General features: G+C 40.8%; 1 protein-coding gene across 2 annotated transcripts; it reads left to right on the top strand.

The window, feature by feature from the left end:
* The first annotated feature begins 6717 nt into the window (after window positions 1–6717).
* Window positions 6718–16727, top strand: LOC125478067 (peroxisome biogenesis protein 6-like). Of its 2 annotated transcripts, XR_007258891.1 has the most exons (6): window positions 6718–7097; window positions 9189–9371; window positions 9636–9920; window positions 10068–10140; window positions 16055–16136; window positions 16261–16727. XR_007258891.1 is itself a non-coding variant. In XM_048585823.1 (5 exons), exons 1-4 carry the CDS (start codon window positions 6849–6851, stop codon window positions 10113–10115), a joined length of 765 nt encoding a protein of 254 aa, XP_048441780.1. In that variant the 5' UTR covers window positions 6718–6848; the 3' UTR covers window positions 10116–10140; window positions 10266–10577. The 2 variants fall into 2 exon arrangements, 1 of the variants encoding a protein (XP_048441780.1); XM_048585823.1 differs by lacking the exons at window positions 16055–16136; window positions 16261–16727 and adding an exon at window positions 10266–10577.
* The last annotated feature ends 1331 nt before the right edge of the window (window positions 16728–18058 follow it).

The following is an 18058-nucleotide window of genomic DNA, read 5'->3' as shown; positions in this document are numbered from 1 at the left end:
AATGGTCAAAATAAAACATAGATATGTTAGAGTTTAAAAAAATGTGTGTTTGTTATAAAAGGGTTAAAGTTTGAGAGATAACCTTTTAAGTGGTAGGTGCAAGGTAGATGTAAAATGCCACAAAAAACTATAGCACAGACAGATAATAAAAGGCAGAGGAATATATGATGTTATTGATATTTCTCTCTTGTTTTTCTTCTTCATCTATATTCTGTTACATGCGGAGTGCTCTATTTATAGAGCAACTCGAACTGATGCAGTTAATGCATCTTGAAATTTAAAACGTCCATCTGACACTTTCATTCAGCATGGGCATTGAAAACTTTGCCCATGCAGATGACTTTAGTTTTGTGGGCATTCATTGCCAAAGACATTGAGACTGTGTCTGAGACTTTTCAACATAACAGATATTGAGACTGTGTCTGAGACTTTTCAACACTCCCCCTTGGATGCCCACATATCAACATGAGTTGCCTCGTTAAAACCTTGCTTGGAAAAACCCAGTGGGAAAAAAAAACCATAGCGAAGGAAAAAGAGTACAACTTTTCCTGGATCGTTGATATAGTGTCAAGTATGCTTATGTTGCTTCGTTAAAACCTTGATAGGAAAAACCCAGTGGGAAAAATCCTAATCGAAAAAAAAAGAGTACAACAAGCATGTATCATGGATACTCCCCCTGATATGTTTCTCCTCCTGATTCCACATTCTCCAAATTTAGCTGTTTGGTAAGTCGACGTAATCCGATGTCTTGCACTAACTTCTGAAATGTGCACTTTGGTAGAGATTTGGTGAACAAGTCTGCCAGATTTTCATTTGAACGGATTTGTCTGACTTCAATAACTTTAGCCTTCTGAAGCTCATGAGCACTGAAAAACTTTGGAGATATGTGTTTAGTCTTATCGCCCTTGATGAATCCTTCCTTCATTTGGGCAACACAGGCTGCATTATCTTCATGGATGACAGTTGGATTGTCTGTCTTCGAAGTTAGACCACATGAATTCCGGATATGATGGATCATTGATCTTAACCAAGAACATTCACCACTTGCTTCATGTAAAGCAAGTATTTCTGAATGATTTGAAGATGTAGCAACTAATGTTTGCTTGGTTGAGCGCCATGAGATTGCTGTATCTCCATTCTTAAACACATATCCAGTTTGTGAGCGGGCTTTATGCGGATCATAGAGGAAGCCAGCATCTGCATATCCAACAAGGACCTGGTCATCTGTGGAGTTCTTTGAGTAGAAGAGACCCATGTCTGTTGTCCCACGAAGGTATCGCAATACATCTTTGATACCCTTCCAATGGCGAATTGTTGGAGCAGAGCTATACCTTGCTAACAAATTAACTGAAAAAGCTATTTCTGGTCTAGTACATTGTGCTAAATACAACAAAGCACCTACTGCACTTAGATATGGTACTTCTGGACCAAGGACCAGCTCATCATCTTCTTTTGGACGAAATGGATCTTTCTTAATGTCCAAAGAACGAACGACCATTGGCGTGCTTAGTGGATAAGCCTTGTCCATACCAAATCGCTTCAGAATTTTTTCAATGTAAGCTGATTGGTGGACCAAAATTCCATTAGCACAATGCTCGATCTGCAGGCCGAGACAATATTTTGTTTTTCCAAGGTCTTTCATTTCAAATTCGCTTTTCAGATATTCAGCAGTTTTATTGAGCTATTCAGGAGTCCCAACTAGATTCATATCATCAACATATACAGCCACTATAGCGAATCCAGAATTGGATTTCTTAATGAACACACAAGGACAAATAACATTGTTGATATACCCTTCTTTGATCAAATACTCACTGAGACGATTATACCACATTCGTCCAGATTGTTTCAGACCATACAATGATCGCCTTAATTTGATCGAGAGCATACCTCGTGGTTTATTACTTGTTTCAGGCAACTTAAGTCCTTCTGGGACTTTCATATAGATGTCAGTATCTAATTCTCCATATAGATACGCAGTGATGACATCCATAAGTCGCATGTCAAGTCTTTCTGAAATCACTAAACTTATTAAGTAACGGAACGTAATTGCGTCCATTACAGGAGAGTATGTCTCCTCATAATCAATTCCAGGTCTTTGAGAAAAACCTTGTGCAACGAGTCGTGCTTTGTATCTTGCGATCTCGTTTTTCTCATTGCGTTTCCTTGTGAATACCCATTTGTAACCCACGGGGTTTACGCTAGGCGGGGTTTGGACTACTGGTCCAAAAACATTCCGCTTTTCCAAGGAATTTAATTCTGCCTGGATTGCATCTTTCCACTTAGGCCAATCCTGTCTCTGTTTGCATTCATCAACAGAGCAGGGCTCAATATCATCACTTAAGATGATTTCAGTGGCTACTGCAAATGCAAACATATCATCAATGATTATTTCATTCCGATCCCACAATTCATTTGTACATTCATAATTTATGGAGATTTCTTTGCTTTCATGTATTTCTGTCTCTTCAGGGACAGATGTCTCATCAAGGACATTTTCTTTTTCTGGAAGTCCAGAATTATGAATTGTGGATGTATCATTCATTTTCTCTTCCTGAATGACTTCATTTGGATTCAGTTGTGCCCTCGACTTTCTCTTTCGAGGAGCTGAATCTTTTGAACCTGGGGGTCTACCACGCTTCAGGCGTGCACCAGATGAATCATTTGCTGCCACTTTATTTTGTCCAACAGGGACATCAATTATTGCAGGTGCATTTGCAGCTGGTATATTTGATTTTGTCACTTTCATAGCATCATTAAATGCATCTGGCATTTGATTGGCAATGCTTTGAAGATGAACGATCCTTCTCACTTCATTTTCACATTGAATGTTGCGAGGATCAAAATGAGACAAGGTGGGAACAACCCATGTCAGCTCTTTCCGTTCTTCTGGAACGGTCTTTTCTCCCCCTAACAACGGGAAAATTGTCTCATTAAAGTGACAATCAGCAAAACGAGCTGTAAACATATCACCTGTCAAGGGTTCCAAATATCTAATGATAGATGGTGAATCAAAACCCACGTAAATTCCCAGTCTACGCTGAGGTCCCATTTTAGTGCGTTGCGGCGGTGCAATAGGCACATAAACAGCATAACCAAAAACTCGTAAATGGGAAATGTTTGGCTGATGTCCAAACACGAGTTGTACTGAAGAGTATTGATGGTTGGCTATAGGTCTCAATCGAACCAATGATGCAGCATGTAAGATGGCATGTCCCCATGCAGAGACTGGCAATTTGGTTTTCATGAGCAGAGTGCGAGCTATTAACTGAAGCCGCTTGATCAATGTTTCTGCTAAACCATTTTGAGTATGGACATGAGGAACAGGGTGTTCAACATCAATGCCCAATGTCATGCAATAATCATCAAAGGTTTGAGACGTAAATTCACCAGCATTATCAAGTTAGATTGACTTAATGGGATAATCTGGGAACTGTGCTCGTAACTTAATTATTTGAGCAAGAAGTCTCGCAAAGGCTACATTCCGAGTAGACAAGAGACAAACATGTGACCATCGGGTAGATGCATCAACCAAAACCATAAAATATCGAAATGGTCCACATGATGGTTGAATAGGCCCACAAATATCCCCTTGAATTCTTTGCAGAAATGATGGGGATTCAGCATCAACCTTTAATTGTGATGGTCTAATTACCAACTTCCCTTGAGAACAAGCTTTGCAAGGGTTATCATTTGAGGCAGCAATGTGTCTGCTCACTAATGGATGTCCATTAGAGTTGGTAATGATCCTACGCATCATGGTAGATCCTGGATGACCCAGACGGTCATGCCAAAACATGTAAACCTTTGAATCAATGAACTTCTGGTTCATGACAGTATGTGATTCAATTGTCCTTATGTATGTATAATATAATCCACTCGACATACCACGCAACTTCTCCAATATACGCTTCTGGGTATCATTGGAGGTAATGCATAGATACTCCACATTTTTCTGCACTTTTTGTTTCAATGTGGTATCCATTTAGACGTATGTCTTTGAAACTCAACAAATTTCGAGTAGATCGAGTAGCATACAATGCATTACGTATGGACAATATTGTTCCATTTGGTAACATAATCTGGGCTTGCCCTGAACCTTGAATTACATCTGAAGGTCCTGATATTGTTGTTACCCCTACTCTTGTAGGTATTAAGCTTGAGAAATACTTTCGATCACGAAGTATTGTATGTGTGGTTGCACTGTCTGCAAGACAAATATCTCCGCCATTTCTCATGTTCTGAGAATAACCACAGTTTTTATCCATGCTCTCTGAGTAAGAGAATCAGAATTAAAAGCAAGTTATAACAAGAAAATTTACATGCCACTTTTTTTATTTAATCTAAAATACTACAAGTTCAGCATAATAAAAGTACATTAATGATTCAATCGGACCGATATACTTCATTTCCCCTTTCTACAATATAGTCTGAAACATCTAGATGAGTTGTGTTCAACTGCCCTGATAAGTCAAACACTGGATCAGGTATATCCATTGGTCTAGCCTTGTCGAGAAAGTTAGTCTCGACACCCTTCTCCTTGAGGGAGGCTTGATACAGATCCACTAGATGTTTTGGGGTACGACAAGTACTCGCCCAATGCCCATTGCCACCACACCTATGGCAGGCTCCTTCAGAGTTTCTAGGAGCATTGTTCATATGAGCTTTGCCTTTGTGGCGATTCACATTTTTGAAGCTCGGGCCTGAATTATTCCTGGGAACCTGGTTATGAAACTGAACTCCATGATTCTTGCCCTTCCTATTCCATCGACCTCGCTTGTGACCACGTCCTCGTTTATGATTATCACCACCAGAGGATGTGGCATTCACTCCGAGGGAAGCAGCATTCACTTCTGGGAATGGTGCAGATCCAGTAGGTCAGGAATGATGGTTTTTCATCAGGAGCTCATCATTCTGTTCAGCTACTAAGAGCACAGATATCAGCTGGTTGTACTCAGTGTAGCCTCGCTCTCTATACTGCTGCTGCAGGAGCACGTTGGAGGCATGAAATGTGCTGAGAGTCTTTTCCAGCATATGCTCCTCAGTAATAATATCCCCACAGAGCTTCATCTGAGAGGTAATTCTGAACAATGCAGAATTGTATTCTGCCACTGACTTGAAGTCTTGAATCCTCAGATGAGTCCACTCATAGCGGGCCCTTGGAAGAATCACCGTTGTCTGGTGATTGTATCTGCTTCTCAAGGCATTCTAGAGAGCTAACGGATCTTCAACCGTTAAGTACTCGCTCTTTAGCGCCTCATCAAGATGGCGGCGAATGAAAATCATGGCCTTTGCCCGATCTTGAGAGGATGAGTTGCTCTCTTCCCTGATGGTATCTCCAAGATTCCCTGCTTCCAGATGGATCTTGGTATCCAGTACCCAAGTCAGGTAATTCTTCCCGGTAATATCCAGGGCAGCAAATTCAAGCTTCGTCAAGTTCGCCATTTTCTTTTCTGAAAGAAAATGAGATGTGTAAGAACTTGCAATAATATGTATTCCTGGAGGAATATGATGTTAGAACTTCTGGTTCTTACAAATTTTTCATTTTGATCTTCAGGCCAAAATGATAAGCACTCGAAACTTCTGGCTCGAGATTTTCAGAGTGAATGAGGAGGGCGATTGTACCGCACCATTCTCATTGAAATAATGTAATATAGAATGGGCGATTATTCCGCATCACTCAAGTAACAGGAAATTTAAATATGCAGAGCAGCGTGGGCGATTATACAGCACCACATAAAAATTGCAATGAAATTAAACAGCAGGTAAATTCAAATATGCAGGGTAGGGTGTGCGATTATACCGCTCCACCTAAAAATTGCAGTAAAATTAAATCTGCAGTCCAAGATAGGCGATGATACCGCACCGTCTTGGATCGCAGTAAGATTAAATTTGCAGTTCAAGATGGGCGATTGTATCGCACCATCTTGGATTGCAGTAGAATTAACACAAATAAATACTAGGTTAGTAATCAATCTCTACACCAAACAAGTAATCAAAGATGTATGTAATCGTTAGTTGGAGAACTATGAGCAAGCATGGAGCAAACAACTCGTTGCGAGGGTACACGGCGCAGTTGAGGCAGAGGAAGAAGATGAACAGTAAAAACCTTAAAGGAAACATTTTTTTTCTTTCGTTCGTTCGGCGAAGAGAGATGAGAGAATAAATATATTTAGAGACTCGTGCTGATAACGTGTTATAAAAGGGTTAAAGTTTGAGAGATAACCTTTTAAGTGGTAGGTGCAAGGTAGATGTAAAATGCCACAAAAAACTATAGCATAGACAGATAATAAAAGGCAGAGGAATATATGATGTTATTGATATTTCTCTCTTGTTTTTCTTCTTCATCTATATTCTGTTACATGCGGAGTGCTCTATTTATAGAGCAACTCGAACTGATGCAGTTAATGCATCTTGAAATTTAAAACGTCCATCTGACACTTTCATTCAGCATGGGCATTGAAAACTTTGCCCATGCAGATGACTTTAGTTTTGTGGGCATTCATTGCCAAAGACATTGAGACTGTGTCTGAGACTTTTCAACATAACAGATATTGAGACTGTGTCTGAGACTTTTCAACAGTGTTTATTATTTCCTAATCCGTAAACCGAAATCGCGTTTTGAAAATTTGGTACAAGCCCAATTAGCAACAAAGCCCATTCAAATTCCAATTCAAAAAAAAAAAGAAACAGCTGACGTTAAAACGGTTATACTACTGCGTCACCGAACGCAGACGCAGAGCAGAAGCGGCTGAAGAGCTTCATCGATTTCGCGCTATTTCTGTATATAATTATATACAGTCTGCACCTGGAATGTATCTATATGTGTATCTATAGGCTCCATTCCAATGGTGGAGAGGAGGAGGAGGAACCCACTGGTGCTAACTTCCACCAAAAATCTCATCAATTCCGTACTGAGTGAAGGCCACCGCGTCGACGGCAGCGGCTATGGTGACGCGGCGACGAGCTTTCAGTTGCCGCGGGGGATTCTCCGGCTGTCCAAGGACAGCCCGAAATTGGCCTCTCTCGACGACTCTGCTTTGGTCGGGCTTTCCACTCCTGCCCTCAAACGGCTCTCCATCACCGCCTGCTCGCTGGTAATTATTTCAATGTTGATTTATATAAATTTTGCTGCTTTCTGTTTGGCTGGCGAGAAAATTGATGAAAGGACAAGAATTTACACTTGAATCCGAGCTCAAATTGCACAGCTGAAGATTGAAGTTATCGAAATTTTGATTTTCGAATGAATTATAATAGAAATTTATTGATTTTGAATACATAATGTGATTTTATAGAATGTTGAATCCAATTAAATTGCACAGATAAAACTAAAGTTATCGAACTTCGATTTTGGAAAGAATTGAAATTCATAGTTAGATTTTTCCGGTTTAAGATTATACTAGAAATTTCTTTTGAGCTAGTAATTTATAGCAGTATTCCTTGTTGTTTTCTGGTTTGGCTGGCTTTTGAATACACAAGGTGATTGTGAAAAATGTGGAGACAAACATACAAAGAACAGCTCAGGCCATTGTTCTGGATCCTCCGAACAACTGTGACTTCGCTGCAAAGATTGAACAATCCTTGTCCGAGTTTTCTCACGCAATGCTTGTTTTGCCTTGTTGTGCATTTCCTGAAAATGATCGAATGTCGTTGAAGCGGGAAGTTGCCTATATATCACCGCTATTAGCATTTAACCTTGACTTGCACACATTGTGCTTCAAATCACTCGTTCATAGAGGGGAAGAGATTCTGGCATCTTATTTTGGAGAGAAAGTGGATGATGAAGTGAGTGGGAAGGACGTTGAGGCTTCTGTAGTTGGACTACAGTTGGAGCCTCAGGCTCAGTTGCCGAGATATACTTCACATTTGAGAGCTGCTTTCGTGAAGATACCGTAATGTGGAACACTTTACTCTATTAAAGGCAATTCATTCGTTGAATACAAAGACCGTCAAGAACTGATAGATTTGGCACTACATAACTACTTTGGAGTTGATAGGTATCTAACAAAATAAAACACTGCTCGTTCTTTTTGGTTCTGGAGAATGGTTGCCGCCTCTCCCAGGACCAAAATGATTAACCTTGTCTAATGGCTCTACATCCATCTCCAAATGTCCTAGTGAGTTTACCAACCTCACAAGAACAACCCAAATTCCTAACTTAATTCAAGAGCAATATCTTAGGAGTATCTTGACCGTATTCTCGGAGTATCTGAGAAGTATCCTAAAGTCAACAATACTCCAAATGGAGTATCCAATACGTATCGGACTGTATCATGGGGGTACAGGTATCTGATACTAACCGTTGTCGGTGCAACTGCGACATAGGTTAAGATATATTTTTCATGTGCACAAGTGTGTAGTGTTATTGAGTACTGATTCACTTGCTGCAGGATGTGGTAAGAGAACAGTTGTTAGATACATTGCTCGTCGATTGGGCCTGCATGTAGTTGAATATAGCTGTCACAATCTAATGGCATCATCTGAAAAAAGGATGTCTGTTTCACTAGCTCAAACCTTGAATACCGCTCAAAGGTGAGGTAGCAAAGTGTTTAGATCTCGGAATATTTGCCAGTTACTTAGCTTTAGTACTGTCACATATACTTGACAAGGCAGGCAGTCATATCCATTCTTTTTAAATGTCTATGTTACCAGTGTTATTGTTAATTGCTGTCTCACTAAAACTTTTATGAGAAACCAGTCCATGCTATTCTTTCCTTGTTTGTCAGCACTGTATCAATGTTATTGTAGATTATTTCCTTCTTTATATTGTTGTACCCTCTTTTTTTCCCCCACTTATGCCAATTACGCTATCAGATACTCGCCAGCAATACTTATCCTCCGGCATTTTGATGTTTTCTGGAATTTGGGCTCTCAAGAAGGTTCGCCAAGTGATCAAGTTGGAATAACTTCTGAAATGGCTTCACTTATCAAGGATTTCACTGAGCCAATTTCTGATGATGGAGACATGGATTCCGAAGGAAAACATAATGGTGATATTGTAAGATGCAAATGTTGTAGTTCCACTTATCTTGGTTTAGGGATACTTATAGAAACCTAGTAATATTGATTACACGAATGATCAGTAGTTGAAGAATGAACATGTAGTACTCTTTACATATTTATTTTGTGTGCGTGTCCATTGATCGATTTTAATCTTAGTAACCTAAATCATACTGGGGCATGTGCAGGATGCAGGGAAGATAGGAAGGCGTCGGGTGCTGTTAATTGCAGCTGCTGACAGTTCCAAAGGTCTACCACCAACTATTAGAAGCTGCTTTAGCCATGAAATAAGTATGGGTCCTTTGACTGAAGAACAAGGGGTGAAAATGGTGTCACAGTCTTTGCAGAAGGCTTCTGAACTCTTTTCTAACGTATGTGAGCAAATGTGTTGTTTATGTACCTTTCGTGTGTGGTTTTGTTTATAGAAACATAACTAACCATAAGCTATTCCTGAAAACTTAAGCCACTAGGATGTGGCTGAACAAGTATTTTGTATCTTATAACTATGATTTAATCTTGGTTTTGTGGAAGTTGTTATAATATCTGCTACATAAGGATACCCCACATGGTATTCGTTTTAATTTTTTTCCTGATCATAACTGGTGACTTTGATGGATCGGATTGTTGTTTTGCAGACTGGTTCAGAGGAGTTTATAAAGGATATAGTGAAGCAGACATCTGGTTTCATGCCTAGAGATATTTGTGCCTTGATTGCTGATGCTGGTGCTAAGTTGATTTCCAGAGGCAATGTTCCGATGAACACTGTTAAGTCGGAGGAATCAGATGGATCTCTCAGATCTTATGTGGAATCTGATAGTAAGTCCTCTGAAGTTGCACCTCAGTTTCTGGGGAAAGAAAACTTGACAAAGGCATTGGAGCGTTCAAAGAAAAGGAAAGCATCAGCCCTAGGTACACCAAAGGTAATTTAGCGACAAGACTAACTTCGGTTCAGTATTTTATCCTTTCTTAGAGTTTTCTCCTTTATGTGGGAGGTAATAAAGAGCTTTACTGCTAGAATCAGCAAGCAGTGAAGTAGTAATCTCATAGAAAATTTTCGATTGATCCAGCACTTCTACGGTCTGGACGATTTGATAAACTGCTTTATGTTGGAGTAAACTCTGAAGCATCTTACAGAGAACGGTTAGTATTCTCACAATTTCGGTTTCATAATGCGTACTTCGTTTAAGAGAATAATCAAATTACGGATGTCAAATGTGTGCTGAAGCTTTTTTTTTCTTCACATTTTTTAATGCCATCTCTTCTAGGGTCCTCAAAGCACTTACCCGAAAGTTTAAGTTACATAAAGATGTACCACTTTACTCAATAGCCAAGAGATGTGCCCCGAACTTCACTGGTGCAGATATGTATGCCTTGTGTACAGACGCTTGGTTTAATGCAGCAAAGCGCAGGGTTAGTCTAGTCAAGTCAGCACCAAACACTGGATATTTAGTTCTGATAAACTAAAATTCTTGCTACATGTTAATGTGTTAGACAAATAAGGAATATGGTTGGAGTCCTTGTGTAATTGTATATAATATTATTCACTAGCCGTCCTACAGCCGTCCTACCTTGTCCTACCTACACACTAGCCATCCTACAGCCGTCAAGTCGTCCTACAGCCGTCCTACCTTGTCCTACCTACACACTAGCCGTCCTACAGCCGTCCTACCTTGTCCTACCTACACACTAGGACGGCTACCTTGTCCTACCTACACACTTGTATCATGTATATATATCCTTGTAATCTTGTAGAGAAAGATAATGAGAAAAAAAACATTCTCTTCCATTTGCATTCTCTTCCATTTTTTTCCACATTCACGTATCAATAACAAATATATTTTTTAGCCTACATACCTTTTTCTACATGGTATACAGAGCAGGTTTATAACCCTAGCACTAATTTTTTTTTCGGCAGCTTTCTCTGCCGTTCCCATGGCTGACTCTTCTTCTTCCGATGGTGTTTTTTCCCTTCATCATTCCGACCACCCGAATCTTGTCCTTGTATCCAAGAAGTTGAATGGTGATAACTACACATCCTGGGCCCGTGGCATGCAGCTTTCCTTGAGTGCCAAGAATAAACTTGGTTTCATCACTGGCGATATCCAAGAACCTTCTTCCTCCTCCGACCCTGATGCTCACGCGGCTTGGCGTCGTTGCAATGACATGATTCTCTCTTGGCTTCTGCATTCCTTGGAACCTGACCTTCAAGAATCTGTGCTTTTTTCCACCTCTGTCCAAGCTGTATGGGATGATCTTCGCGAACGCTTCTCTCAGAGTAATGCTCCACGCATCTTCCAACTCAACCGGGAACTTGCTACAATTTCTCAAGGTTCTTCTTCTATCTCCGCCTATTTTACTCGCCTGAAAGCTCTCTGGGATGAGCTTGCTTCTTATAATGATGGCTGCACGTGCTCTTGCAACGCCAAGCATGACCGTCAACAACTCATGCAATTTTTAATGGGCCTCAACGAATCCTTTGCTGCTGTTCGTGACCAGATTCTTTTAATGAATCCCCTCCCCACTGTTCGTCAGGCCTGTTCCTCGGTGTCTCAAGCTGAAAAACAACGCTCCCTGAGCGTCCTCCGCTCTGTCGATCAACCTGCTGCCATGGCTGTTCGTGGCCCGTCCCGTCCCTCCTCTGCTCGTCCTCCCCTCCACTGCACCTACTGCAATTTTGATTATCATACCCGAGACACCTGCCATAAACTTCATGGCTATCCCGTTGGCCATCCCCTCCATGGCCAACCGTGGCGACCACCGCGCCGTGCCACTGCTTCCAGTTCTTCCCGCAGCCATGCACCTTCCAGTCCTCCCCGGCATCCACGATTTTCTGCTTCTCGGCCCCATAATTTCACCCAGGCCCATCACGTGCAAGGCACCCAGGCCCCCGCCTCCTCTTCTACTCCAGCGACCCACCAAGTGCACGGGGCCCAGCCCACTTTGCATGACTTGCAACTTACCATGCCTGACCTCTCTGCCGAGCAGCACTCCCGTGTTCTAGCTACTCTACGTGACACCACCACCTCTCCTCAGGCCAATGTTGTGCTCACTACTGATTTTGCCCAAGGTTTGTTACCTGTCACCTCTCGTCATGGTCAATGGATTCTTGACAATGGTGCTACGGATCATATTACTTCTTCCGCCTCATGTTTGGTTAATCGTTCTCCTTCACATTTGCCGCCTGTTTCTTTGCCTAGTGGTGCTTCCGCTCCCATTACTTTTACCGGCATTCTTCCTTTAAATTCATCAGTTACTTTGAAGGATGTTTTATGTGTCCCTAATTTCCGAGTGGACCTTTTATCGGTTGGTAAACTTACAGATGGATTATCGTGTTCCATAACCTTCTTTCCTTCTTGGTGTGTTTTGCAGGACTTGGTTTCAAAGGCGATGATTGGTGTGGGTGAGCGACGTGGCGATCTGTATTACCTTGTGGCCCTTACCTCTTCTCTCCCCACCCATCAACCTCTCTGCAACATCATTACCATCCCCTCCTCCCTCTGGCATAGGCGTCTTGGTCACCCCTCCTCCACTCGTTTGCAAGCTTTAGCATCTAGCTCTCTTAATTGTCCTTTTGATTCTAGTCACATTTGTGATGTTTGTCCGTTGGCAAAACAAACTCGTCAACCTTTTCTTTTGAGTTCAATTTCATCAACTTTCCCTTTTGCTTTAATTCATTGTGATATTTGGGGCCCGAATCGTCAATCTTCTCTTTCTGGTGCTCATTATTTCTTAACCATTGTGGATGATTTTTCTCGTTTTACGTGGGTCTTCCTCATGAAACATAAATCCGACACTCAACAATTAATTAAGGATTTTTTTGCTTATGTCACTACCCAATTCCGCACTACCATCCAATGCATTCGTACTGACAATGGTGGTGAATTTTTATCTCTTCGTAGTTTTTTCTCTGATCATGGGGTGCTTTTACAAACTTCTTGTGTTTATACCCCCCAACAAAATGGCGTTGTTGAAAGAAAATATCGTCATCTTCTTGAAACCGCTCGCGCCCTTTGTTTTCAATCCTATCTTCCTATCAAGTTTTGGGGGGAATGTGTTATTACCGCTACTTATCTCATCAATCGTCTCCCTACCCGTCTTCTCCATCATAAATCCCCATTTGAGGTTCTCTTTTCGCAAACCCCATCTTATGACCACTTCCGCGTCTTTGGTTGTCTGGCATATGCCACCTCTGTCACTCCCACCACCAAATTTTCCCCTCGGGCTCATCGTTGCATTTTTCTCGGTTATCCTCATGGACAAAAGGCCTATACCCTTTACGATCTTGACAATCACCGCATTTTCACTAGTCGAGACGTCATCTTTCACGAAACTACTTTCCCTTATGCCGTTTCTCACCCTCCTATCCCATCCTCTTCGCCTACCCTACCCATCCCACCCCCTCTGGACTTTACATATAACCCACCCCTTCCTGCCCCGACGCCTCACCCTCCTCCACCTTCATCCCCTTCCACGCCTCCCACAGATTCCCTTGTTGCCCCATTACCCGTTCCTCCCCATGCCCCTTTACCCACGGACATCCCTACCCCCCCACTACCTACCAATCCTCCCCTTCCCCGCACCTCTTCCCGTGCCCATAAACCTCCATCCTATTTAAAAGACTACGTTTGCTCGCAGGTGATTCTGCCATCCCACCCATCTTCGACTTCGCAACCCGGTTCTACACAAGGTACGCGATATCCACTTTGTAATTTTCTCTCTTATCACCGTTACTCTCCCAGGCATTTTTCTTACATTAACTCTGTCGGACTGTAGAGCCTTCCTCCTTTGCCGAGGCTGCCACTGACCCCAATTGGCAACGTGCTATGACTGAGGAGCTTCAAGCTTTACATGCTAATGGTACTTGGACTTTAACTTCCTTGCCCCCTGGCAAAATTCCCATTGGTTGTAAGTGGGTGTACAAACTCAAGCACAATTCCGACGGCTCTATTGACCGCTACAAAGCTCGTTTGGTTGCTAAAGGCTTCACTCAGGCTGAAGGTATTGATTATCATGACACTTTTTCTCCTACTGCTAAGATGATTACGGTGCGTTGTCTTCTTGCTCTTGCTGCTAGTCAGTCTTGGTCTCTTCATCAGCTTGATGTTAATAATGCTTTCTTACATGGTGACTTACATGAAGAAATCTATATGTCTCATCTTCCTGGTCTTCGGCGACAGGGGGAGAATCTTGTGTGTCGCCTTCATAAGTCACTTTATGGTCTTAAGCAGGCTTCTCGCCAATGGTTTGCCAAATTCACTAGTGCCATCATTTCTGCCGGTTTTCAACAATCCAAAGCTGACTATTCATTGTTCACTAAAAAGTCTGGTATTTCTTTCATAGCTTTGCTCATTTATGTGGATGATATTGTGATTACAGGCAATGATGCTAGTGCCATTAATTCTCTGAAGTCTTTTCTCCGTGATCATTTTCGGATAAAAGACCTTGGTGATTTAAAATATTTTTTGGATATTGAGGTTTCTCGTTCCAAACAAGGGATTTATATTTCTCAACGCAAGTATGCATTAGAGATTCTCAAGGACTATGGTTTTTTGGGAGCACGACCCATTGCTTTTCCTATGGATGACACAAAATTATCTGATAAAGGAGAACTTCTCAAGGATCCTGAAAAGTATCGACGATTAGTAGGTCGGTTAATATATCTCACTATCACTCGGCCGGATATCACCTATTCTATGCATGTTCTAAGCCGTTTTATGCACGAGCCAAGGATATCTCATATGGATGCTGCGCTTCGTATTGTTCGTTATTTGAAGGCTACTCCAGGTCAAGGTTTATTATTTCGTTCTGACAACCAGACCAAGTTAACTGCGTTTTGTGATTCTGATTGGGCAGGTTGCCCTATCACTCGCCGTTCGACTACTGGGTATTGTGTATTCTTGGACGGTTCTTTGATTTCTTGGCGGACGAAACGATAGAAAACCGTTTCGCTCTCTTCAGCAGAGGCGGAATATAGGGCCATGGCAGGTGCTTGTTGCGAGATAGTTTGGCTTCGTTTTTTGTTGAAGGATTTGAACATTCCTTTGGATGGTCCTTCCATTTTATTTTGTGATAATCAAGCAGCGTTACATATAGCTGCCAATCCTGTTTTTCATGAACGAACTCGTCACATTGAGATGGATTGTCACTTTATACGAGATAAGATTATAGATGGCACAATAGAGACCAAGCATGTGGGTACGGCACAACAGTTGACAGACTTGTTTACCAAACCTCTTGGGAAAGAAAAGTTTTCGGGTATGTTACGCAAGTTGGGAGTTCTTGACATTCACTCTCCAACTTGAGGGGGAGTGTTAGACAAATAAGGAATATGGTTGGAGTCCTTGTGTAATTGTATATAATATTATTCACTAGCCGTCCTACAGCCGTCCTACCTTGTCCTACCTACACACTAGCCGTCCTACAGCCGTCAAGTCGTCCTACAGCCGTCCTACCTTGTCCTACCTACAGCCGTCCTACCTTGTCTTACCTACACACTAGCCGTCCTACAGCCGTCAAGTCGTCCTACAGCCGTCCTACCTTGTCCTACCTACACACTAGGACGGCTACCTTGTCCTACCTACACACTTGTATCATGTATATATATCCTTGTAATCTTGTAGAGAAAGATAATGAGAAAAAAAGCATTCTCTTCCATTTGCATTCTCTTCCATTTTTTTCCACATTCACGTATCAATAACAAATATATTTTTTAGCCTACATATCTTTTTCTACATAATGCTATCTGATGTTTGGGGTGTTAAATGGTAATTAAGAGCGCAAGTGCGTTTATGCTTTATTTCCGTTATATTTGGAATCCACCCAAAAACCAGTTAACAGACGAGTTGAGAGACCCAGGATTTCATACACTAAGATATAAAAGCTTCGAGTGCTCGATGTAGGACCTTGTGTTGTCAAAAACATTTTGGACATTTTTTATCGACACTCGATATAGGTATAAACTTTTATGACAATAAACTTAGCTAGATAAAGGAATGCTCATGTATTGATGGTATTTCATGCTCTCTTTCTGGTGCTGACATTATGTTTCGTGTAGGCTTTTGAGTTCGGATTCAGATTCTTCTTGCACAGATGACCAGTCGGACTCGGTTATTGTTGAATATGATGATTTTATCAAGGTATGGCAATTGCTCTTCACTGTGATTGAGGGAAATGTGAATAGTTCTGTGTTTTACTAAACAAAGTGCTGCTCTAAAGCTCGTTTCTGAATCATTGCCTGACCGCCTTCTCCTACTGCCTTAGGTCTCACCGGAGCTTTCTCCGTCCCTCTCCATGGCTGAGCTCAGGAAGTACGAGTTGTTGCGTGATCAGTTCGAATGAGCTCCCAAGTGAGTTCCCATCAGGTTAAAATGATTTGTGGGGAATTTAGATTTTTAATCTCTTGCTATATAATCAAATGTATATGATATCAGTGTGTACATACAGGAAATGAACCACTGCATGTACCATTAATTAAAAAAATATGTAGAAACTGGACTGAGAGATTTTTCAGTGTGCCGGAAATACGGTTTGGTAGACTAGATATCATAATACAAGTGGTTGATACTTGAAAATAAAAATTTTCAACCACTTATATTATGACACTTAATGCATTGTGCTGTATTCTCGCACATTGAAAAATTTTCACCTGGACCAAATTGGTCACCTTTAGGACTACTTTCTTCATTGGATCATGTAATTTTGTAGAGAGATTTTAGGTTCAACTCATATATGACAAGTTCGATATCTAATTATAATTGGTAAGTTTTGTGTCTTACTTAGGTCTCTGCTCCACAATATTGTTGTATTGAAGAAAAGAAAACAAAACAGGAGTCTATCCTAAATTAATCCAGACGAAGAGAAAAGGATTCGAGTATACTGGCTAGCCAACTTGGTTAACCTCAGGTCGTCTTCAAGCATAAGATATTATAAGGTCTACATAAAATGAGGTTGATTTGGACATACAAATTGAAGTAGAGAAAAAACTAGGTTGATTAAGAAGGGATTCAAGCTACTAGTACTACAGTCTAGTGATATTTTTCTTCACTTGTAAGTGAGAGGTTTTAGATTTGACTCTCGCCAAAGCGAATTTGAACCACATTATTACTAGTCCATTATAAGGCTAAGCCCACTCATTCCTTTTAATGTACATAATATCATTTGTTAAAAAAAAAATGCATTCAAACTATAAACTTCTATTCTTTTGTATTATAGCAAATGACAGGTTGCTATTATATCATGTGACCATGTTTTAATACCATATCATAACTTTTCGATGATGAGTACAAAACAGTCGTTTTTTACATTTGTAATACTAAAATGCTTTTTTTTATTTATTTATGCTGCTGTTTGGTGTTTGGATGGTCAAATTAAAGAGCACAAATCCAAGCATATTCTTTCATAATTAGCAAGGAGTATATTCCAAAAACCTTGTTCTACCAACTATACAAAGAAAGAGAAAGACATGCTTCTCATTAGCAGGAGGCTTGACAATTTCCTGCACAACCTACAAGTTAACATGTTAACGAATCGGGTTATTATCAGGTCACTCGTGAGATAACGAGTATAACACGTAAATAATACAAACATAACTTGTTTGTTAGGTCTAAAGATTAGGCATAGTAATTTCTTGCATGACTCATTAATCGACATGAAACAACACGATCTATTAATGAGTCTGGTCTTTATCTCATTACCTGTTAAAAATAATATGGATATGTACGGCTTGAAGGGCCCCTAAAAATTGTCCTGGAGCTCAAGTCTTTATTCTCACAAATATTCTGTTACTGTGACGAAAATATCTGCAAAATCACATGCCCTTACTGCTTACTGATTTCCGTTTGGATTTTCTGTTAATTAGGAGTTTTCTTTTGGCTGATATTTGTTTCGAACTGGATTATTATCATTAAACTCCACTACTTTACGTTACGTAAGATTATCCAACTCTTTACATGCAACTAGTTGCAAATGACAATTTGATACATCTTCATAAACAACATGATAGAATCATAAAAAGAATAACTTGTATGCACATCAATCAAACTACAGCTTCTTCAAAAGT

Source organism: the organism of the source record quoted next, unplaced genomic scaffold, assembly GCF_019419815.1.
Source record: "Pyrus x bretschneideri cultivar Hongxiangsu unplaced genomic scaffold, Pyrus_bretschneideri_v1 Contig23, whole genome shotgun sequence".
Taxonomy (NCBI): domain Eukaryota; kingdom Viridiplantae; phylum Streptophyta; class Magnoliopsida; order Rosales; family Rosaceae; genus Pyrus; species Pyrus x bretschneideri.
This window is presented reverse-complemented; position numbering and strand designations above follow the sequence as displayed.